Source organism: Betta splendens, chromosome 10 (assembly GCF_900634795.4).
Source record: "Betta splendens chromosome 10, fBetSpl5.4, whole genome shotgun sequence".
Classification (NCBI taxonomy): domain Eukaryota; kingdom Metazoa; phylum Chordata; class Actinopteri; order Anabantiformes; family Osphronemidae; genus Betta; species Betta splendens.
Window position 1 is genome coordinate 13176716 of NC_040890.2, and position 24805 is coordinate 13201520.

The 24805-nt window shown below is 46.6% G+C and overlaps 1 protein-coding gene and 1 long non-coding RNA gene across 6 annotated transcripts; one reads left to right on the top strand and one right to left on the bottom strand.

Annotated features, from left to right (window-relative positions):
* Window positions 1-2313: 2313 nt before the first annotated feature.
* Window positions 2314-24511, bottom strand: klhl4 (kelch-like family member 4). 4 transcript variants are annotated; one of them, XM_029164952.3, is made up of 12 exons: window positions 23156-24511; window positions 19679-20142; window positions 13265-13432; window positions 11761-11897; window positions 11140-11336; window positions 8937-9149; window positions 7970-8156; window positions 7667-7891; window positions 6084-6246; window positions 4814-5026; window positions 3677-3848; window positions 2314-3511 (listed from the first exon to the last, which is right to left on the bottom strand). In XM_029164952.3, exons 2-12 carry the CDS (start codon window positions 20134-20136, stop codon window positions 3452-3454), a joined length of 2193 nt encoding a protein of 730 aa, XP_029020785.1. In that variant the 5' UTR covers window positions 20137-20142; window positions 23156-24511; the 3' UTR covers window positions 2314-3451. The 4 variants fall into 4 exon arrangements, with proteins under 4 accessions (XP_029020785.1, XP_029020786.1, XP_029020784.1 ...); XM_029164953.3 differs by lacking the exon at window positions 19679-20142 and having other exon boundaries at window positions 23156-24504; XM_029164951.3 differs by lacking the exon at window positions 23156-24511 and having other exon boundaries at window positions 19679-21528.
* LOC114864232 (uncharacterized) lies at window positions 4953-11764 on the top strand. 2 transcript variants are annotated; one of them, XR_008695970.1, is made up of 4 exons: window positions 4953-5090; window positions 8915-11008; window positions 11111-11449; window positions 11554-11764. It is a non-coding gene; the product is annotated as an uncharacterized LOC114864232 (long non-coding RNA). The 2 variants fall into 2 exon arrangements; XR_003787277.2 differs by having other exon boundaries at window positions 8915-11449.
* Window positions 24512-24805: the final 294 nt, after the last annotated feature.

Below are 24805 nucleotides of genomic sequence, written 5' to 3' on the forward strand. Positions count from 1 at the left end.
CGGGCCCATGAAAGCCCGGTTAACTACATTATCACTGTCGCTGTCACCCGAAGGCGATTCCTCCGCGCGTCCCATCGGTGAAGTGGAATCTCCTGCCGCTGGATCGCGAAGGCGCCACGTTTGCGCCTGACGTTCGCGGTAACAGGTTGATTTAGGCGCGCGCGACGAGGCCGCCTCACGCTAAGTTGACAGGTTGTTGTGGCACTCGTGGGGAGATCCATCTTGTCTTTTGTCCCGCGGTGAAGATCATCCCTCGCACGCTGCTTTTTGATTCCCAGCGTTTCTTAGAAGACCGTGTTTTGACACGTAAACCACCCAAATCCTTTATTTAAACGATTCCAGGCAAACTGATCTGTGCAGAAGTTCCCAAACTGTATTTTGACAGTTACCAATTATGCGGCGCACTTATCGGGCAGGAGGACATGTGCCTGGTGGATTCCAGGATTCTTTGTGTGTAACATGTTCATCTTTGTAATTCACTCGCTTGTCATTTCAAAGAACCTCCCTTTTCCTGTGGAATCTTAAAATATATATATATGCTATTATATAAAAGCTTGGTGAACATGAGCCGTGTAGTCACAAGCAACAGTCAATATGGTGCAATGTTTGTGACTCATGCCGCGCCGTTGCACCTTCCTCTCATCACTTTCCATCTCTGTTCACTGTCACAAAAAACACAATAAAATATGAGGGAGAGCTGCTCCCCCACGCCTAAAAAAATCAAAAAGAGGCAAGAAGCGGAGCTCCAAAATAGAACAATCTGTCTACAGTTGTCACACATTTATGAGAGATTGTTAAAACTTTGGTGATGCCAGAATCTCTTTAAAACCCAACAAATCATCTTTCAAGTCAGAGCTCATCTTGTTCGGGGGCTTCATGCTCCTATTAAAACTCAGCAAGATGCTCATTTTAAAGCCAGAGAAGGAGACGCCTTAACATCCAATTTCCCAACATTTCATCATCGTGTCTCAATAATTATGCCGGGTTATTAGCTCAAGTATTTGTCCTTGGCATTCTTAATGCTGGTTGACATTTATTATGAACAGTAATGGTATTGGAGATCTTTGATTTGCCGTTTGCGCCGCTAACGCAGCTCCGATGGTCCTCTGCGGTGCAACAGCTCCCTCTTTTGATAATTTATGATATGATGACATCACCGCAAAGGAGCAGGGAGCAGGAGGAGACCTGAAACGTGCTCCGATGAGCTAAGCCTCGTTTTGCATGAGCCGAGTTTGACGCTGCACATTCTGCATCTCTGCAGTCAAACCTAATGACGCCCCAGAAAACCTCCGGGCACGGTTTCCAGTGCAGACGGTAGAAAAGTACTTATGATGCACTAGTTACATTTTAAAATCCTTCCTTTAAGTAAAACGTACAGTACTTCACGTGATTTAGCTCATTAAATAATAGAATATCTACAGCAGTTGTCTCACTCAGTTAAAGCAGCTTCATGTCACCTTACTTCTGAATAATGAGTAGATTATGACTGGAGTCCAGGACTAAAGTTACACACAGTGACAGTGTCCACATATGTGCATTACTAAGGTGAAACTGTTTGTGACTGGGTGATTATAACTGTTTGCTAACCTATGCTGCTGCCTGGGACGGAATCTGCAAAGAGGAAAGCAACAGAGGAGCACATCTTACGAGGAGACAAAGCCATAAAGCTATTTTCATCACCGCGGTCTCATGTTTCTCGCCATTACACTCTGCTTATTGAAGTACTTGGACAGAGATATATTGAGATAAATATTCTACATGTTGGTGCTTTCAGTAATATTATCCTCTGAGGAGGTGAACTTGGGTAAAAGCTATTATCCTTTATTGATTTCCTTTATGCGATCTGTCAGGGGGAGATGCAGATAAACAGGAATGGAAAGTCAGAGGAGGAGATTAATCTTTGCATCAGCTGAGATATCGATTGTGCAAAGTCTGTTTGCTGTTAGTATGTTGTGTTTTTAATGCAGCTAAAGGCTTCTGGACGGGAACTGTACGCGTTGCACTCGCTAGGCGGCGTTTTGTATGCGACACCACTATAATCTAACTAAGCAAACAGGAGGAGGTGGAGGCCTTTGAAACTATTTGGAGGGCAAACAATGGAAATAACAAAGGCAAGCAGAGGCAGTTGGGCCCCAGTCTGGTGATGGGAGGGAGCGATAGCAGCAGATTTAAAGAGTGGGCGCCGCCATGGAAACCAAACTAAGGTTAATGCTGACATCAAAGTCACTTCCAAGTCTGTTTAGTGAAAGGATCCGTTTAGTTGAGTTAAAGCAGAACAAGAGAAATCACAAATCCGCCCACAGAGAGGACGCGTTCAGTAAACATGCAGAGGACACGGAAGTCATTTTATTTATTGGTTTGCATGCTGTACAAAATTATGATAAAAACATAAAAAGTGACATTTTGGCCTCTAGAAACACGTCAGAAGTACAGTTACAAAGAGTTGGCAAAGAATGAGCGAACCATAAAACTCGGGAGATCAGCTGAGGAGTAAGCGTGGAACGTTTGATGGGAGGAAAAGCAGACGGACAGATCAACACGGAGACAGCGGATCCTGGACTCTGGGACAAACGGTGGCGTCTGCTGTGCGTGGAGGCTCTGCCAAATAAAAAGACAGCGATCTTGATCTATAATCACGTGTAAATCAGGTCAAACATTCCCTGCTTTAGGCGTGATTCCACCACCGCCAATAGAATCTGTACAGCTGTGTGAAATATCAATATGATATATTCTCTATAATTCACAAGTTCGTAAACCTTCCTTTCATTTCCTGTGTGAGAGCAGCCAATGACTTTGGTGTTTTTGTAGCTACAGGCTCAGTAGAAAAGTCAAAAGTCACTCAGGAAAATGTCTGAATGTATTGTTTGACTTCTCTGCTGTTCTTGAGTCCAGCCTGGGAAAAAAAGGGGTCGCCCTCGGTTCACGGGACCAAAAGCTTTACCAAGAGACCGGTACTTGGTTACACGTGGGAAATATGAACCCGAAAATAGAAAGTATGCGATGGCACTGATGACAGATGTGTGTGCGTGAATGCAAAACTAATTCACACTTAAGCGGATTTAGTCCAAGTCAAACTTTAACACAACGAGTCTTTGAGACGTACACACAACTAGTATAACGAGCCAGTCCAACAAAGGCTCGGCACGGCGCTGCCGAGCCTGTGAAAACTCTAGATCGGCTGAGAATGTGGAGAATGTCCAGCGCATGCCAGTATGTGAGCAATGCCCCCCACTGGGCACATATGTCCACTAATGATAGAAACAATGGTTCATGGGCACGGCTGCGTCTGTTTTTTCCCTCAGAAAAATCTGAAGAGCCGAGTTAAAGGAGCAAAATAAAAACACGGCTCTCGAAGGACGCGTCCTTGATCCGTGGGTTTGTTTGTCCACTCCTCTCTGCTGCGGCCGCCGCTCTCGCGCTTGTTCCTCGTGCCGCCGTGAGACAAAAGCGCTCAAGGCAATTTCACCACCACCACGCAGGCGCCTGCCCTTCCAATGTTGAGCGGGACCTCCTGCAGGAAGACAGAGGGGTTAACGCGCAGCCGCTCACGCGCGGCGCGGCGCACTTCAAACGCAAAATCCCATTTCGCCTCGTGCAGATAAGAGGGTTGCGGAGACAACAGAGGGGAACGGAGCACGTGCAGCAGCAGCAGCAGCAGCCTCCGTGACGGGGTTACCTCGGTCCACTCGTTGTTCTGCGCGTCGTAGGACTCGACGGTGCTCAGGTACGACTGGCCGTCGTATCCGCCCACGGCGTAGAGGCGGTCGCCCAGCAGGCACACGCCCACCGCGTCCCGGGACACGCCGAGGGAGGACACCGTGGTCCACGTGTCCGTCTTGGGGTCGTACCTGCAACGGCAGCACGGTCAGAGCCTCGCTCCCGCGGCGCCGCCGTTAAGCGTTCAATCACGCAATCAGCCCCGCGCCTCGGGAGGAGGGGAGCGCCCCGTGCCCGCTAATTGAGACACCCTTATGTTTGCCCTCTTTAATCACAGATGTCTGAACGGGCACTGGTGGGAAGTCGTTCTCGGAATCTAATTTAAACTTAAAAGAAGCGGCAGTTGGCAGGCGAACGGTCCGCAGAGAGACGGACTCATCAGCGAGGGCAGAAGTCGCCTCGCGCAGACTCCTTTCACCATCTTGACTATTTAGATGTGGAAAATAAAGACACGCTGAATGATTCACCGACACTTAAGGAGCTTTTAAAACAAGAAATGTCACACTTGTGAATGTTTAAACGGACGGCTCGGTCTGATTAGTGCACTGTCTTCACGTTAAAATTCGGATTTGGGAACTGAAAATAAACTTAACATGCTGAAGAGAGATATGACAAAGTGTTAAATTATGCTCAATCGGTTTGTGCATATGTATATGGGTAATTTATGGAAAATAAAATGAAACAGCATATGGTGAAAATTTTACAATTATATGATAAATATATAAATAAGTGTCTACTGTTAAAATAACGCTTCTCTGATGTTTGTTGCTGTCACGAATTCTCTTTAAATACAAAAATAATGCAAATATAAAACGTATTAGACGTGATAACCAGAAAGTCTGAAGATGACATTCTGGCCACCAGATGGCGCCAGATCCTACAAAATAAAACGTGTGGAAAGTATGATCTCTTCCGTTGTGTTGCGAGTGTGGAACGCTGACATGTCTGAAAACGCAGGAACAGGGCGGTGACCGACGGGCGTTCTGCTTCCTTTTGTTCTCACGAGAAAGTCCACATCCGCGCCTCCACCCGTGACTCGAGCCAACTGGCAGCGCGGAGCGGTTCGAGCAACGGCTCGGGGTGGGACTCTACCAACCTCTCGACGCAGTCGGAGAGCCGGGAGCAGTGGTTGGAGGCCGGGGCGTCGTGGCCGCCCACGGCGTACAGGAAGTTGTTGTACGTGGCCACGCCCACGCCCCCCCGCCGCTTCGCCATCGGGGCGCACATGCTCCACTTGTTGGTGTGCGGGTCGAAGCACTCCATGGACCTCAGGCAGGAGCTGCCGTCCCGGCCCCCCACCGAGTAGAGCCTGGGGGGGGTTCGACAGCGGATTCACACATGAGTGGTTGAGACCTTGACAGCCTCCATCAAACGTAAGCGTTCTCTGCCAGAACCGTGGCTACCAGGGTTTAAGGCGCGCGGAGCAGAGGTTGGGAGCCGCTTCCTCCTTGTCTATTTTTGACCCAGATGCAGGAATAACTCAGCGCTGGATCGTGGATGCGGCCGAGCAGCAGCCACGTTTCCCCCTCAGCGCATGAACAGATTCAAATCAGGCCGAACTGTTCTTCGCTTAATTTCCTTTCAAAGCGCTGCAAAGCGTTCAATACATAAAGACATGAAGTGTTTTGCTTTCGTTGGGTCTATTAGTCGACATAAATTAGCACAGCAGGAGCTGCGGCTGCAAAAGCTCCTCTATTTCTGCATCTAAGAAGCATAATGATGTAAACTATGACAAATGGTCCGTGCATATAAAGTGTTTTTCAGCGTTTACACTCCTTCCTGTTGGCGCATTCATGCACACGCTGTGTCCTGACCAATCAGGGGCAACTTGAGCCTCAATGTCCCGCCCCAGGACACGTCAGCATATGACAGGAGGAGCCGGGAATCAAACTACGGACCCCGTGATTTGGGGATGACCACTTTACATCAACACCACTGTGTTTCCTACAATGGCGTCTGTGTTGTTGCATGTTCTGCCTCAAGGCCGACTCTCATACTGCGTGTGTTTGTGTGTGGAGCTTGCAGATGATTAAGTGATTAAACCTTTGCATATAAAGACTCACTGTTGGAAACAAAGGAGAGACACTTTACCTCTGCAAAATAGATCAGACAGTCTAAAAACAGCGTAATTTGTGTGTGCAAGTCTGTGTGTGAACGCTAGATTTATGGGCTCATTATGCGACAGGGATATGAAACGTTGCTGTTGGCATGCGGCTCGCTAGCAGTAGCGCTTCGTCAGGGCAAACGGGCCGGACTCGCCCGCGTCCCCGGCGTCTCTTTGTGGTTTCACGCATGTCAGAGGCCTCAACCTCGGCTCCGCTCGCGCACTAAACGCCCCGCGTCGACTTGACGAGAGCCCCACTCACTTTCCGTTGAGCGCCGTGACTCCCATGGTGCTCCGCGGCGTCGACATGCTGGCCACGTAGTTCCACTGCCTGGCCTGCGGGTCCCAGCGCTCCACCGTGTTCAGGTAGCTCCAGCCGTCGTGGCCCCCCACCGCGTACATGGGCCCCTCCAGCACGGCGATACCTACGGGACGCAGCGGGCGCCTGTCACTCAGGGCACGGCACAACAACAGTCACAGTCGGCTGCGTTCGCCGAATCTATGCGATACAGATAAGACGTGTTCCCCTGATCTCTCAATGCTCGTGCCAGTAAATCTAAAACTAATTACGTTTTAGTGTTTACAGCAAGTAGCTGTTTATGTAAGGACAATGTAATTACAATCACATGCCGACACTGAATGTTTGATTAGCTGCACGGAGCATCTTTGAAGTGTGTTGGATGTCACCAGGCTGTAATCATTCATACCATCAATACTTGATATTAATACTTGAATGATGACAGGAACTCTCTACCTCGTGTTTTTCCACTGTCTACGTTACTGTACTGTGTTTACAATTTGTACAATACGTCAGCAGCGGATCTGCAGCTTGAATAATTTCACTATTCATTTAATTCAAATCCTTCCCCTGGGCCTTTTTTATGTAAAGCGTGACGTCAGCGAAGCTCACGCTAGTGGAGATAATCAATGAGCAGGACTGCAATGACATTCCCAGATCAGATTCTTTTGATCCCTTTCATCCCCCGACGGTTCCTGGAGAGTGCGCTTCTCGTTTTAGCGCTCAGCGCCGTGAGTCACGCTGCCGGCCGAAACAGGAAGCCGGTAAATCTGCCCTGCTGGTCCCCCTTCCTCGGTCGCAGAGGAAAGAGATTTCACCAGCAACAATGCAGAGGATGTCTCACCACAATGGATATTTATATTACCACCCTCCATTCCTTTGGTGAGGGGTCAATTATGTTGAGGGCGAATGAGGGCAAGAGAAGATTAACTGACACGAACTAAGTATTGTTCTAGCGAAGCTGCCGTTTATTATTAACTTAAAGGGTTTTGGACTGAAACCTACTCCTAGATTTGTTTTCTCGCCTTGGCTCGTGATGCTCTCTGCAGGAAGTGGTCGTGCAGTGCCGGTGAACCCCATATATTCAGGCTGGGAGCAGCCGCAGCACAAGTCAGCGGAGATCAAACACAACGCAGGTAATCTGTACAGTGAGATCTCCTGGGCCGCGCCGACACGTCCGACCACACTGGGCGAGCGAGACGAACGCTTTGACAGGATCTCCCTCCACTGTTCGCCGGGCCTGTTTCAACCGCGAATCAAGCCGCTTCAGATGTGAGATTTATTGAGCAGGGAAGGCTAAGGAAGACCAGGGTAGGCACAGCCTGCCAAGCTTTGATAGGGGAATAGGAAAATATCAAAGCTCTATCGCTAAAAGGAGTGAACATCCTGCTACAACAGCCCGGCGGTGACCGTTCAGAGCGCCGATCCTGCAAACACCAGGCCGAGACTGAACTAAAAGCTCAGACGTTCAAAAAAAAAGGCATCATGTGAGAACAAAGATGCTTTATTAAGTTATGCATCAGTGAATGAAATGGAGCTGCACTCACCGAGTCCATGTCTGTGCGTGGACATGGGCGGCATAGTGGACCACACTTTGCTGATGGGATTGTAGCACTCCACCATGTTGGACGTCTTCAGCCCGTCCCTCCCGCCGACCACGTACAGCTTGTTGTCGATGACGGCGACGCCGAACTGCAGCCGCCGCCCGTTCATGACGCCGACCTGGACCCACGTGTTGGTCCGCAGGTCGTACTTCTCTATGGTGGTGGAGCCTGGAAGCCAGGACACGGGGTCAGACGGGGCGCGCGGCCGCGGGGCCGCCTGTGCGCGCTGAAACGGGCGTACTGTACCTTTAGTTGCATCCATGCCCCCGACGGCGTACAAGGCGCCCACGGTGGATTTCCTGGGTTTGGTCCTCGGGCTCTGGAACATGGGCCGGCGCTCGGGCAGGAGGTGGTACTTCATGGCCTCCATCAGCAGCTTCTGGCACTCCAGATCATCGGAGAACATTTTGTTGTTCTCCAGGTCTGCGAGGAGCTGCAGTGGAGGACAGGCCGGTTAATTCAAAGCGACAGGAATGTCCCAGCAAACGGCCCAGTTATGGGAGAAAATGCTAAAACTGAACGGAGGAGCAGGGAAACGGATCAGCTCCATGATATAAATGTGGGTTCTGTGATTCCTGGCTCCATTTAAAATATGCCTATCCTGTCTAATCTGTCACATTACACTGAAGAATAATGCTGTGCTGTTTATCATATGCAGCTCGATCGCAGCGCTGTCACAGTTTGCATCTATTCATCAATTTTACATTCATAATGTCTTTCTGGGAAGTTCTTCGTTGGCCGTCGTGTCTCCTCCACACAAGCACACAAACAGCGTTTCTTGAGGCTATTTTTAATACGATTTTATTAAACATTTCATCACACACACATAAAGGTTTTTATGTGTGTGTGTGTGTGTGTGTGCATATTGATCTTGTTATGCCTGTAAGTAATATGAGCGTCTTCTTTGCAGTTTCCACCAAGTACTGTAAGTGTTTTCAAAACACAATGATTCATTTCTGTTGTTATTTGCCCCACAGGAAGCATTTCCCAAGCCAGCGAGACAAATGATGGATTGAATCATATCTTTTTTTCACTTTTTTTCACTCTGAAATATTAAATCACTGTTTTTTATTCAAACAACAGAGCTTTGGATTGTTTTAGTTTTCTGAATTAGTAATGATTTAATATTTGAGCACCTGCATGTATTATCTGGTTTATTAATTTCTACCGTTGTTTTACAATTTAAAACAGAGCGCTTCGTGCGATGTCCGACCTGTGGAGGCAGGAGCGGCAGGCGGATGTAGGCGAGGAGCACCCCGAGGTCCTGCTGGCGTCGCTGGACGTCATAGCGCACCCACATCATCAGCGCCTGGAAGATGGTTTCCTCGTCTGGAACGTTGATGTCGTCGCTGGAGAGCAGCTTCACGATCTCCGCCGTGGGGAGGAGCAGGAACTCCTGGTTCTGAATGACCTCCAGGAAGTGTTCCTGGAACACGGGGGAGACGGGGAAGGCAGATAATCATCAGTCATTAGCCCGGGAGTGGGCGCGTGTGCGCGTCTGTGTGCGTCTACACCTACGAGGACCGCAGGGACAAGGACAGAGAGGGGGAGGAGGCGGCTGAGGCTGCGCCTGCTGATCCTAGAGCTGCGTTACAGGAGCACGGCGTCATCTGTTACGTTTAGCTCCGCAAATAAAATGATCCACACAACAGCAGGTTACAAATCACTCTGGCATGAAACATCTCCGAAAAATTGCCTTCATGAGCTTATAAAGCATTTTTGCTGCTGATCGTATATGGCACCATTAAGCCTTTATAAGCCACTTAATGAGAAAGAGAGAGGCGCCGCACGCCAGCGTTACAACCGCGCCATCACAGCGTCCAGCTGCGACTTTTGTGGATTCTGGGCTCCAGCGTCTTGCTGAAGATTGATCTCCCGTTTACTGGCCAGGAGCCCAGGTGATATTAGGGCACTGCATGGCTACCTCCTCAAGGACGTTGTCTCCGGGCAGCTCCATTAGAGATAATGCTGTATAACACAGCCTCTCTCACCCAAGTCGCCGCGCTGCGCAATACAGTAAAACGCATGGAGAACGCGCTGTGTGGTACGAAACCACAAAACACAGATCGTGTCTTTTTGGATGTGAAGCGTCTCCTCAAAAGTTGCAAATTGAACCATGGATCATCAGCTCGCAACAGTGTCTCAGCCCGATCTATTCTAAGGGCAGGTTTTAAGAGCTTAACACGGCCAGCCTTAATTAAATGAGGGGCCTCCATCGATCTGTTGTTGTACCGTCGAGGGAAACGACTGCTTACTTTAGGCCGGGCGTCTGCAACGAGCACTTTCCAAACAGCTGACGACAAAACCGACGGCTTAACGGAGTTTTCCTTCATTCCTGTTTAAAAAGATCTGATTCCAGAGGCTCAGGAAGTCAATCGAGATCATCTCGAGAGGATACTAATTGATTTAACTACTGCAAAAGTGTAATAACAGTGTTTTCTGAGGAGGAGGAGGAGCGCTGACGCCTAATTGGAGTGAGGCTGAGAGAATTATCCTTCAGGAACATCATTTGCAGAAGCTGAGGCAGCGCGGACGGCTGATTTCCACTGTGTTTAATAAAATATGTAATGCGAATATAATTTTATTGCTGAAAAACAAAACACTGTGCTGCCAAAAAAAACGAAACTTGACATGTTTATCTGCCGAGACGTGCAAAGGGCAACGGTTTCATCAAGGAAGAGGATGTCGGAGGCGGCGCTCGCCTGCCACTCGCAACCAGGACAAACAAGCTTATCACAACGCAACTCGCTCCACTCGCAGCCCAGAGGAGAGACTTCCAGGAAGCCCACAGCTCCCCCTGCTCATTACTGGAGCGATTGAACAGGAAGTTGGCCCTCTCGTGCAGCTCGGTGATTAGATTAACCCCCCGATCCTGCAGCGGGCCCACGTAGACAGGCCGAGCAGATGTCCTGCAGGAGATAACGGCCACCTCGCGCTGTCAGTGCTGCGCGGCCACCGGATGCACTGATGTGTGCGGGCGCGGATCCCGCTCCAATAGGTGGAAATTCCATTTTCATAAGTCTGCCCGCGTACCAATTAACATGAAGCGACGCGGTATCGCCGGCCGACAGTCCCACAGTCAAAGAGATAACGTGGAAGCATGAAACAATGCAATTTCTATTCAAATGTGCAAACCTGACTTCTCCCTGCTGAAATTAGATGAATAACCAAGACGCCAACTGCTCATTCCTTTATGACAGGTTATGAACACACATCTGATTCCTATGGAAAGTATAGGTAACCATGGCGATAGTGGATTCACGGCTGTCATTACGCAGACTACAGGTGAGTAATTCACATTCAAGTGCCTTTAGAATATAACTTTTTATTTCAGGGACTGAAAGACTGTTCCACCACTTCTCTGCTTTGTCTTGGGCTGATGTCAAGCGGACAAACACACACACACACACACATACCATTGTGTAGTTATGAGCCACGTTGAGCAGGTCCACGCAGCCCTGCGCATCTGCAAACGAGCGTATTCCCAGGCAGTTGGAGGGATGGAGCTGTTTCATTAGGAAGTTGCAGCAAACCTGGATGACCTGTGGGAGCTGCAGGAGACAAGCCGCCGCCAGTAGGCTCTCAATGGTCTCCTCCTTCAGCTCAAGGACACCTGCAATGTCAGGACAGGCAAAACGCCATATGACGTGATCAAGCGTGGCCGCCACAGGCAAAACACGGCGTGAGAGGGAATCAGGCAGCAACACTTATTACAGCGCATCGTACGTAAGTACCACCAGCAGCCGCAAGGACACTTTGTCTTCTTGACAAATCTGAAAGCTAGAATTTATGTCCTACAGCAAATCTAATCATATTCTCATACTTTTCAGCTTCTGGCAGATACTGAAGAAACATCTTTATTCATATTTTATCAAAGCCCAGTTTGCTTCGCGAGATAACACGATTGTGTGCTGCGATCCAGTCCGGCCAGTTGAGCCGGTGATGAATTGCCTTCATTGATCCATTTTAATCACGTTGGATTTCAGATGTCCCATAACTGCTTACAGGGGCCAGTGAACGTCTTTATGAGCACTCACCGGTGTAGGCGAAATGAACCAGGGATCTGAGAGCCTCTGGATCCACTCCTTCCATTTTGATCTCCTCCTGCTTCGCTTCTCTCACGTCACTCGTGAACATGGCGGCGAAGTAGTCGGACACGGCGCTCAGCACCAACCTGCCGTGAGGAAGACGCGATGGATAAATGCTCCAGCACCGAGTACAGCTCACGGGGAATCATCTGAAGTGATTAGTGAATCAATTTGCTTGACACCTTTATATTCCTCCCATTATAAGGAGAAGAAGAGCCATGATTTGCCGTATATGCAAATGAGTAACTTGCTTCACCCCCTGGATTCGTACACGTAACGATCCTCATTGTCAGTGCACGATGAAGGAAGTGATCCCACTTCCAGTATTTCACGTTGCTAATAGCCACGCTGGTCAGATTTCTAATTACGTTAGCTCATTTGTCTGTCTGACACAACCCGCCGCTGGATTAATGATGGAGCCGAGACGAGACGGCTTCACAGGAAACGGAGCTGAGCTCGTGTGACGCCATCCAGGCCCGCGTGCTTGTGGTTTATACATGACGCACGGTTCATTCTCCGCTTCATTGTGCTCTGCCACGAATGTAAGGGCTCAGTCAGACAGTCAGTCAGAGCTGTTCGTTTTGCCCAACTAGTTCAGTCACTGCTGCTCCTTTCTCTCTCTGCGGAGCATTCTGCTCTCTGTTTTATGAGTCTGTCTGGATGAACTCACAAAATATGCAGCGGATCCACATCGCGGTGCAAACACCCTGCAAATCCAGCGCTTCTCACTCACTCTAAATATCATGTGATTTGTATACTCACTTAACCAAAGCTTGGATATGGATACCTCTGTTTAATAAATGCCGTATCAATTGTCCCGCAGAAACGAGGAAGGGCTGAGGTGTAATTATATTCCAGCAGGGAACAGGTGCCTGCGTCTCTGTTTCCTGTCACTTGAGAACCGAAACAATCTTAGTTTGCATTAAAAAGATTATTTAAATATTCCTCAGCCGTATTGGATATACAAATTAGGTTTGTACAGCGGGCTGAGGTCCAGACTAAAACCTGAGCTGTTACAAACTCACTAATAAATGGAATACAAGCAAATGAAGTGTTTGTTTTCATACTGGGAAACTGAGAAACTAAAACTAATGAAGTAACAAAAATGAACTAAGGCCAATAGACACTGGTAATATGAGTAACACTCAAACTTGGACAAATGTACAAACCACTCAACAGCAGCAGAGACGACATGGGTATCAGGGGAGGCGTGTGGTGAAAGTCAATATGGAAACGAGGTGTGAGTGACTGACAATGACGATCAGAAACAACCATTAAAGAGAGGATTGACAACATACTGTATGAGAATTCAGTAAAAAAACAGCGCCTCCGCAGGCCAGAAAGACAAAATGTCACAACATCTTGTTGATCCCTAATAAAGAGACTTCAAATGATCCTTAAGCAGATTCTGGTTATTAGTGAAATTAAAGCAGGCAGAAGCACAGACACCAACCTGTGAGCTGGTATTTTGTGATCCCCCGCTATCAAGAGGACATCACACAGTTGCTTGTGTTGGAGGTAGGTCTCCATCTTCCGAAAGGTCTGTTCTGCATGATTTGTGGCCTGGAAAAACTCATCGGAGGAGTTGGTGTTCATCCTGGAGAAAGTGCTCAGAGTCAACCTGTGGAAATAATCCAACACAGAGCGAAAGAGAGGCAGTGATTTAAAAATGCATAGCACCTTTCTGCATCACTTATTTACTGGGAACTGCTGCACTTCATGAGAAATGTAATGATTTGAGAAAAGTAGATGTATTAAGTATTAAGTATTGCCTGACCTTGGCAAAATTCAGATGTCCTTTGACTTTTCATTTGGGACATAAACATTTCAAGTTCTATGTGACAACTCGATGAAAATACGAGGACACACAAACATGAAACAGAACATGGGGACAATAAAGAGGAGGCTGTTGTCTAGAAGGACATATTAATTAATGCCACTTCCTGTTTACTCTCCCCGTCCAAGTCTGAAATGTGCAAATAATACAGGAATTAAACAGCTGTACACAGCAAGATAAGCAGCAAATTACTGAAGTCACAAAAGAGCTTATTTGAACATGACTCTCCTGAATCCGTCTCCCCCTGCAGCGCATTCGCGTCCTTCTTGCCACTCTGAGCTGAAATTAAAACTGTTATGCACTAAAATCCGTGCATAAGTGGATAACTAAGCACTTGTGTCCACCGGGACACGGGAGCGCCACGATCCCAGCAGCTGCTTCCCAGACAGACTTTGGGCGTCTGCGAGCGTGCCTTTGTGTCTGCTGCCCTTTATCTGCACGCGTGCACGCGAGCGAGCGAGCGAGCGGGCGAGCGAGCCCTCTCTCTCCGTCCCCGCCGGCGGCTGGATTGCACGCTGTTCCGCGGGCATCCCGCTAATCCTGACCCGGCCCGGTCGCCCCGGCGTCCTTCACACAGCGAGGCCTCGTTGACATTTGGGCCTGTTTGCCGCGCCCGCTGCACAAACAGACCCAAGTCGTCTGTTCGCAGGGAATTTGCTGTCATCTCACGCTCCCTTCCGCCGTGTAAAGACTGACGAGGAGAAATGTCACTTCTATTTAAAGCGGCGCTTTGCACACCCTGATATTACTGCTCACACACAGGAGCTGCAGCCACTGGTAGAGTTACTGATATGTCGATACATATGAAGTGGAAACCCATAACGCGCGTCAGAACAGATTGTTGGCTCGTGTTATGACTGACAATGCAGCAGCGGCGGAGGCGGCGCTGGGGCTTTTGTCGATATCCTGATTAACACATGACAGTAAAGTTTTTAGCAGACTCTGGGGCTTTGATCACCTGAAGCACCGGCGTGAACCTCCCTTGGGATTTGGCTTTATTGCACACCGGTCACTGCAGTATCCTGTAGTCTAATCTTTATTGGGAGACTCTATAGTAAATGCAGCGCAGCAATAATTCCCCACTGACTGAAGTGTTGGAGAGGAACACCGAACAAGACTGAATAAGCAACGGGGCCATAAAGCGGAGATGCATTGCCTTTGTATTGGCTGCGGGGCACGCTGTGAGGATTTTTCAGGCCTACCAATCTCTCCGACACTAATTGCTTTGGTATCACATTCTGGGGAGCGGTAAATTCCTCTGAGGTGTGTATTTTGCTTTTTCGCGGTGACTTGGCTCATAGAGGTGCATCCCAATGTGACGGAGGCACTGAAGCCTCAGAACACCTCACTCTGGAGAAACCGCTGTAGCGACAACGCTGTGCGTCGCATGATGCTAAGGATAAGAAGGCCCATGGATTCCTGTTTCACTGGGCCTGTGACGACTCTGGGGACGTACTGTAAATTAGCTAACAACGCAGAAAGAAAGAAACCTGAATAGAGATTTTATCCTATTTTACCTTGTGTCATTTCTGTTTTAACACCATCACCTCAAAATATTCTACATATTCAAAAAGGTCCTGCTGCAGCGTGAAGTCGACCCGAACAAGCAATCAGGACCAGGTTTTAAGGTTGTTCTATAGAAACAGACCCTACAGACAAAAAGAGTTTTATTAGTGACATATATTATTTAAACACTCATGTTTAATGGATCGTCCTCTCTTGCATCTACTTAGATCAGGTTCCCACTGTGCCAACACTGAGCCACTACGGTTGGAACGCTGGAGCTGTGCTTTCGTCGGCCCAGATTAGCCCCTGGCTGTACAGGTTATGAGTCAGATCTCAGTCTCTCCAACTAGTGTCAGCGCCACCCCTCCACGAGAAAGTCACGACTGCCAAGACCTAATGGGAAATGCCTCTTCCAGAGTGGATTATGAGCAGCCATTTTCCCCTCAAGGCTTCTTGGGTTAAGCTCAGAACCCAGCAACTTTTACTGAAGTTTGCAGAGCCGGTGCCAGGTCGAGGCACACCTCTGCTCTGACAGTGATCCTGGCAGTGAGGCCCACATACAGTAAGAACTCCACACAGGAAGCTTTTTCTCTCCACACTCATCCTGTCTCAATCAGGGTCATACAGATTTTTTCTCCCCATGTCATTGTTATGCCCATTTAGGAAGTATTATGGCTGCACACAGGAACAAAATGTGACCATCGGACCCTTGTTTTTCAAGCAAAAGGTCAAATATTTTCCTGGCATTTTACCAAACTTCGCGCAACGTTGAAATGTGACGGAAAACCTAATGTCGCCAAAATAGCCACGGGCAAAACATATCAGGTGCATTATTAGAAGTTATTACTCGTCATTTGAATAAATGAATATTTAGAAACTCGACCTCGCACAGCAAAAAATGCAAAACCACCTGTCAGAATAAAATGCTGCACCACTGACTTGCACACAAAAGTAATGTCAGTCAGGGAATAATATGAGGAGTCACTTTTAACAATAGAGCTTTTACTTTATATTATGTTATGTGAAGTGCAATTAAAATGGAACCAACTGAAAAAGTGCAGGTACACTGGAATTTCACAATAATGTTTTTTAGTTTATTTCAGCGGATAACTCATTATGACACTCAGCTATGTGCTAATGTTGAAAATTAATGTAAATGGTGGGTGTGCTGCGTTCGTGGGGGTTGGGGGAGTTTCTAGTGAGAAATGTGCAGATCTTAGCAGAAAGCTTCTCCCTTTCTGCTGATAGCAGGCGTACGAATGCGTCATAGTTGGGTTGTCTATAATTTATTTACTTCTGGTGAAAGCAGCTGAGCGAATTCAAGGAAAATGTACCAGCACTGAGCCTGGTTTTCTTTTACAGCGTACGTGGTCACCTGCAGATATTAATTAATTATTGATCTAGATGTTTAAATCCTACATGTAAGTGTTAATATTTAATCTTAAATGCGCATATCTTATTAAAGCTACTGGCTATTTTCTGAAATAAGTTCCCCACCGTTACATGATTTAGTTTTGTCCACATTATCAAATTTTCAGCTTGATCACAGTTGCCCATGCTTCAGTGATTTTTTACTTTTACAATGCAAATGAACGAATGAATGCCAGTGCCTCAGGACACCTTTAAATTGAGTCTTGTCTCATAGCAGGAGCCATGTAAAAGAGCATTAATAGCTGTTTCAGGACTTTTCAAGGGAACATGAAACACATGAAATGAACAATCTGCATATGAAGAATGTGCCCCGCATATTCTGCTGCCGCGTCTCCCTCTGACTGCTGTTCAAAGCACAAAGAGCCTTCTGAAAACCAAATGTTGAGTTTCCATGTGAGACGGCATTGTTGCGCACAGAATGCTGATTTGGCAAAGCCGCAGAACACGGAGAATCAATTACATGTGATCACGCACTGTCCTGATTCGTGTAGATGCCATTTCATTCTGTGTTGCACAATTTACAGCACTTTGCGTCAAACGCGGACCGAGACCCCAGCGGCCCAGCGGTGCTAAAACCAGCCAACAAACATCTGAATTACTGCTGTTGACAGGGGGAGAGGAGGTGGTACTCTTTTTTTCCGAGGCGGTGAAGAGGGAATTGAGATATCATTCAAACTAACAACCCGCTGACTCAAGCCTTTGTTAGTGTTTATGCGGGAGAGGTCAGGGTTTCCATTCCCTTCCAGTTAGCTTCTGTCATATATTCTCCTCCAACGATGGGGAGAGGTTACTGAGATGAGAGTCATAAGGACAGCGCGAGTACAGTGTGTAGCAGGAACCAGAGGGGAAACACCATGACTACACAACAACAAATACACCGACTCAGTAGCAATAATGAAACCTACGTAACAATTATCTATATTAACACAGGCAAAGACGTTTTTAATTCACTCAATCATGACGTCTCCATTTTAAATATTATGATCTGGCGTGCAAAACCAAATCAATGAAGAAATTCGATGAGCGGGTGGGATGTGCGACGTCCAGGCATTGTGTGAATGAAACTAATCCCGGCACCACAGAGTGACTGACACACATTATCCAACTACAGAGGAACAGCTCAAACTTTTGTGTTGCTCACAGCCTGCTGAACTCGTTTCTAGACGCAGCCTGAGGGATCGTGACAAATTACGCGCCAGGGATTTATGATGTGAGACGTAATAGGGCCACCCAGCTGCTGGAGTAAATGAATGTGCATATCTCAGTGACATCCACACATCTGCTTAGCCGTCGATGAGCCGCGGCGCGCTACGCGGCGGCCGCCCGGCTTCGTGCACGTTTGGCGGCTGCGCTTGTCCAAACAGCGCTTCCAGCAGCTCGTCCTTCCTCCACGGCAGTCGATGGGGCTGCACGTCCACCAAAGCCCCACTGAGAAGCGGCATCGTGCAACATTAGCTACTGTGTCTCCTGGACAATAGACACACGCGACTGAAAGATCAGAAACAAATGATGCGCATTTGATTTCATTTTGTATGTAGACTAGAAGCTGGCGGCGTGGATGATTTATTTACATGATAAACTGCTTGTATCTTGTATTGTTAGAAGTGGAAGAGAAGAATCAAACTGATCTAAACAACTTCTTAGTCATAATTTTCATAAAATTCATAAACAGATCTCAGTACAGTATCTGTGATCCAGTGGTGCAGATGTATTTTAATTATTCAGTATCATTGTCAAAACATGCAGGCTGTAGCGTATTTTACATGGCCAGCATGAACTCAAGGTCCCTGAGAGCCAGAGTTACACATTTTCAGTGTGAGGCGCATCTTTTATGCATGCACTATTCACACACAGGGACCCCAAACGGGATTATAAGATAGTTATGCCAACAGGAAAAGGTGACCGACGAGCTGATGCCAGGGTTCTGTCCCAACTCTGACTTATTCTACACTGACACACTTCACTGTATACAAGGGGCTTGATTTGTTTAGTCACGGTGGGAAACAAAGTCACAGGTTCATCTTCATTGTTCACCAGGTGCATAGAACAGCGAACAGGACCCAGATGAGCTTAAGGGCCAATCACCTTAAAGTGTCACAGAGCAGATAAAAGGAGACTTGGTCTTTTCATCCTTTGCTATGAGGAGCTTTCAGTGCTCTGCCAGACAGCGCGCACAAACACTCTCTAACCTGTTTACTTCCTGGAAAAAGACACAGCCAGGAAAAACAGGAGAAGAAATTCACACTCGAGAGTGTCACCAGGATAATGAAGAGATGCTTTGCTGAGAAATGCATCAGTGACCTTTACCTGCCACTACTGTAGGTATGATAGCATTTGACTCATAAAGTGGCTGCGCAGGCAGTGTAGATAATTCATGTGATTGCACTGCCTCTCTTTATAGGCCCGGTCGGTAATGTAATAGCTTTTTCCCACTATCCTGTTTTAACTCTGAAATGCATTAGTGTGCCATGTAAACACTAAATACTTTAAGGAATTTGGCAGAGGCATAGCGCTCATGTAATCTGGACCACAACACAACACAGACGAGCAGAAAGCGCCTCGGCTTCTCCGGCCACTGAATAATTAAAAGGATGCTTTATTGGTTTATCCTGGCCAACATACTGTGGACAATGACAGTGAGCTGTCCCCAGGTGAGCCATGGCAGCAGCTGCCTAGTCAGAGTCACGGCAAATTGGAAAGAGGATGGCTGTGCGGATAATTTAATCATAGCTTAATTGAAGGAGCGACGTGCACCGTGGCACTGCAAATATTGAATGAAGTTAAAGTGCTGTGGACACAGTCTTTATCTTTTAATGCGTCGAGGCTCAGAAATGCTGGAAACAGATTTCAAATACCGCTGCTATGTGTTTTATTATTGAAGACACAGGGTCACAAAACAAGCCAACGTGTTCTCACTGTTTATCCGAGGAAGCTGCTTCCAGCATCGGATACAACTAGAAGCTCATAGTTCACTGAGAAAATGTGAGGAAACCATGTGTTCCCAAAATAGCATCCCACAATCTGCTTTCTGAGCAAGTGACCGATGCAGTGGCACATAGTGAGTCTGAGCGTAGCATCTAAGACAAGTCGTACCTCTCTCTGACCTCCACCTCTGCAGGTGCCTCACTGCCGCTCTTCACATCTTCCTGGCCGGTGTTGGGGTCCTCTTTCCTCGTGGTACCAGGTGACGAGCTGCCCTTTGAAAACTCCTCATTGACCTGGAGACCCTGGATGGTGTTCTGCTGCTGGTGCCACGACTGATTCCCCGCTCTGACGTACACAGGTGTGGGCCCTGGCGTCGGGACCAAAATGCTGTGCACCGGGCTGTTCTTCCGTAGTCCCCCGCCACCCCGTTCCCGCGAGTGACTCTTCAGCCGGCCCTGGACGGGCGTCCCCCTGTGGTCCAGGCCATCCTGCTGGATGTAGCCTCCCACGCCCCCGCCGCCACCGCCCCCGCCACCGGCCGAACCCTGGGATGAATGGCTGAACCAGCGCCAGCGGAGCCTGAGGATCTGCTTCACGTCAAATTCCTTCTTCCCCGACACGGACATCCTCCTCTGGGTTTGGAGACGAAGGCAGTGGTTGATTCCCCAAAAACATGGAGAGCAGAGAAGAGAATACCCTCGGTTTCAGTCGTCACTAACTACAATGTGCCTCTCCTCCTCCGTTATTGTCTTACTGTAATCATGACCACCCCTCCTCCTTCTATTACTCCTCCGTTGTTCTTTTAGTGGAGATGGAAACCAGTCCTCTGCAGCTTTTGTTCTTGTGCCTGAGACTACTACCCTCCCTCTAACTCTCCCTCTCTGTCTTTCTCTCTCTCTCTCTTTCGCTCTTGTGCTGCTGCTGCTGCTGCTGCTGCTGCTGCTGCTGCTGCGCCGCTGGAGCTGAGTTAATGCACATGCATGATCCTCGCTCCCTCCCGTTCGCCACCTATGCTTCGCTTTCTCTCTCCCTCACTCCCCGACTGTCTCTTCCATGCGCAGACAACCGAGAGATAGACACACGTAGGAAATAAAATGATAAAATCTCCAAAGATGCCTCAAGTCCCCTCTCCTGCTGTTCTGTTTGTCCCTGTGTATGTGGATGTGTGTATGTAGGTGTGTGTGCATGATATCAGGGCTGTCTGCTTGAGCTGCGAGGGGAGGATCATGGAGCCGGGATGATGAGGTCACACCTTAACATAGTAAATCACTCAGATGAAATACTGAAGACCACTAACCACATTCCACCATTATCGGGACTATATCATGTGTTGATGCGCACACACATACTTCAAAAAGAAAAAAGGAAAAAAATAATAATAAATCTTTCCAAAAGAAATATCAATTAATATTAAAGTGATATGTATCTCGCATGAACACGCGTCTGCATCGTTTCTGTTCTCACATTAACATAATCCCATGGGACATCGTGTCAGCGCAGGTGCCCATGCAGTAAAAAGATATTCTCCTCCAGTCACCGTCTTGAAAGCCCCCCCTGCGATTACAATGGAGAAACTACATACTGATGAATCTTCAAGGTCAGTAAGCCGACTTCTCCCCAGTCAGGGCTTTAGAAAACAGCCTTTTACATTTCAAAAATAGATCCTGCTTCTGCATGAGCCTCATACTGCACCATCATAGGTACGAGAGGTGCAACAACCACATGGAGACTTCAGAGGGAAGGAGGCAGCATCCGAGCTCGGGATGGTGACTTCAAAACAGCAGAATAACTGCAGAGAGCTGAACCTTTATTACTGTGAAATCGATCAAAATGAAAACAACACTATCGTTCTGTACTATTTTCTGGTCTCCGGTTCCATGACAAAGGTGAGACTCTAACCTTCCACTTAAACTGCAGAGTTTCAGTAGAGTATTGTCTCTCATCTGCCTCCCCCACCTCCCACTGCAGGTGCGGAACAATGGAGGCACCAGCTATTATACCTACTAGTGCTGTACATGTATAATGCACACTTATCTTTCCACTGACTCATTTTTGAGTCTTCGCCTACTGAAGCATCTTGGCGTCAGAGCTGACTAGTCCATATTAACACAAGCTGATAACATCATTGTTCTTCACACAACATCACAGCAGGGACAAAGATTACTACAGGGACATCATTTCCCAGAACCACCGCGCGATCCAGAAGTGCGCAACATAAAATGTTTGGGTCAATGAATTATTTAAGCTTAATCTATGGCAGAAGCTGCAGGAGGTTGAGGAACTGCATAACCTTTGTGTGATATCCTTTGTTTATACCCAAGTGTTTATGCTAATGATACCATATGAATGGATGCATCAAACATTATTTTTACAGTGAAGGCAAAACAGTGAATTATTAATAAAAGATGTTATGCTGGAGTCTAAAAGGAAACGCAGAAAGGACGTGATCCCTGGCAGGAATTCTGATAATTTAATTGATTTATACGCAGGCACTGGGTTGTTGTATTATGCATTTAGGAAGCTACATACATCTATCTTATTATTATCTTATAAGAAAAGTATGACCTTTTGATGCACACTATTCATTATTCATGAATTAAGTCTTTTGTGGTGGTGCATTAAATGATGCTCCTGTTATTCTGCAGAGACTTGCAATGCATTATGTTCAAATGTACATAAAATTAGAGTTACTGTCTTCAGTTCCACAAAGGGTACATGACCATGTAAAACTATTGTACTGCTACTGAGATTAATACATAACACCTTCAGTTAACTAAAAAAACATAACAGTAAGAAATATCATTGTTCATTCTGAATTTTGAAACAAAGAAAATCTTGTGATTAAGGAATGTAAACATATTTTTGACAGTGATTTATAAACATTATTATTGTGGCTACGTAGTATTCACTTTATATGTCATTAACATGTCTTTTGTTATTCTATTGGATACAAATTCTCATGTTCTGCCTCAGAACATCATCTGCTAAAAGCTGCCATTATTATTATGTATAACAAAAGCTGGATGTACCATACTAATAAAAGCCCATTCACGTGTGATATGATCCAATGTATAGTAACAAGACACCACAGTGGGTAGCCTCTTTTATTATTACAGGAGTCAAGGACACCATCTGGCTGCACTCCACATGACACATGACATGTCAGATGTCAGGCTGCTGTGCTAAAGCACATTATCCTCCAGCATCTGTCTCCCCGGTGAACATACCTGTGTGGCTAAAAGGCAGCGTGCAGCACGGAAAGCTGACATCTGCTTGCTGTAACTGTTCAATTACACCGTTCTGCAGCATTACAGTAATAATGTTATCAACTGAAGCTAAATAATTTTAATTGATGAATACGCTATCATGTACTAATACAGAATCTTAATAGTTTACTTATTTCATACAGTGCACGTGTCACATTTCTAAAGGAGTACAAAAACCTTGGGACTGATTTGCTCAGTTGAGTTTAGTGAAATGTTTTAAACAAACATGAGCACAAAGTACCGAACCAAAATGTGTAGTTTGAGAAACGCTGCCAGTTAGCACTAGCATCAGACAATACTGTTGATGTGCAATGATCTTTTGTTTACAGCGGAATCTCACCCAAAAAGTGTGACTATGAACACTAATCCATTTCCTTACCTAGTTGCCACTGTCAGACAAAAATCTCTCCCAAATCGAACTTTTATTCCAATATCGCATCACAAATGTGCGGCACTGTCCAGCGCTTTCTTCTCCTGTGTTCCACTTGTAGCACAAAACTGTTTGCCTCTCTAGAAAGGAAGGGGGCACTTTCCTGTTTCAAAGGAAATTCCTGATAAGTTCCTTCCTCTGTGATACCACAACAATTGCATTCAGGCAACCAGGAATACTGGGGCCACATCCTGCGTTTGAGGAAAAACACCGCCTCCACAAAGCCTTACCCTGCCGATCAGACTTCTTTAACATTAACTGTAATAGGTTAAAAGAACTGGAACATGCTTTGATATTTATCCTAGTACTGCTTGATACTGTCATTCAACCACTGGGTGGCATAATTCAAAGTTAGTAGGCAGCCACTGTAAGTAACCACTAGATTTATCTCACAACATTTACCTTTACACTGACTTATAAATACAAATGTTATTCACAAAATACCATCAACTAATAAATACTGAAATATTATTAATTAACCAATATTCAGTACATATTGCTGTTAAAACAACTTCACCATGCATCAAATTGTTATACATGATTATAAAATCTCCTTTACCACGTCTTTCACCTCAAAAATTGTGCTTGTAGTTTAAATAGCACAGCTTGGGTTTGAACTCCTGCCACTTCGAGCATAGCATTTTCTCCTTAGATAGAAATATATGTGTTCACTGTAAATATAAAGATTCTGACTCTATCTTCTAAATCTGTCACTATTTATGCTGTGATTCTATATTGCGACTCAGGTAAGCAAATTAATATGATAAACACCTCTTGTCCTGCAAGCACCGTCACATGTAACGTATAACTCAGTTTGAAACGCACAAAAATAGAAATTCTTGCTGTGCAAAAACTGCAGGCCTCTCTCAGCTTGGAGTCAGTTTTCCTAACTTAGGTGGGTAAAGGTGGCATCAAACAGAGTCATGGCTAAGCTTTGAGGTTGTATAGTGAAACTGGGCCGCCTCAGGACCAGAGAGACTTCCCATAATTCAAAGGGTAACATGGAAAGACTCCTGAAGCTGATCGTTAATGTCATCCAGCCTCGGAGTTGAAGCTCAAGCACAGCAGGGTGATAAAGGAATGAAATAAAAGTTTAGGAGAGGCCCTGTCAAAATCTGGACCTAAACGAGCGATTAGGGTGAGAGGACAATTACATCTTTGATTTATTTGATAACCTTTTTGCTCAAAAAAGACAGTTGTCTGGCTCTGAAATTATGTGTCACTCGTTTTTTACAACGTTTCCAGATATTTCATCAGTCCCGGGTCACTTATCAAATCCATTCATTGCTCACTACAGTCTTCAATAAGTTGCAACCCCCCCTCTTTCCAGAAAACACTTTTCTGCTCCAATCACCCCCCTCTGCTGCTGAAATACCAATCCATGCTTTCATCATATTCAGACTCAACTATTGCACTAGCAGCACTCTGTGGCAGCTCATGTTAAAACTCCTTAAAGTCTGCTGCAAGCACATGTCCTAAAAAGACTCCACTGGCTCCCTGTCCAACAGTAAATTCAATTTAAAGTCTTTCGGCTCACTTACTGTACAAAGCCCTGCAGAACCCGTACCTGATCCAACAGCACACATGTTCAGCTGCCTT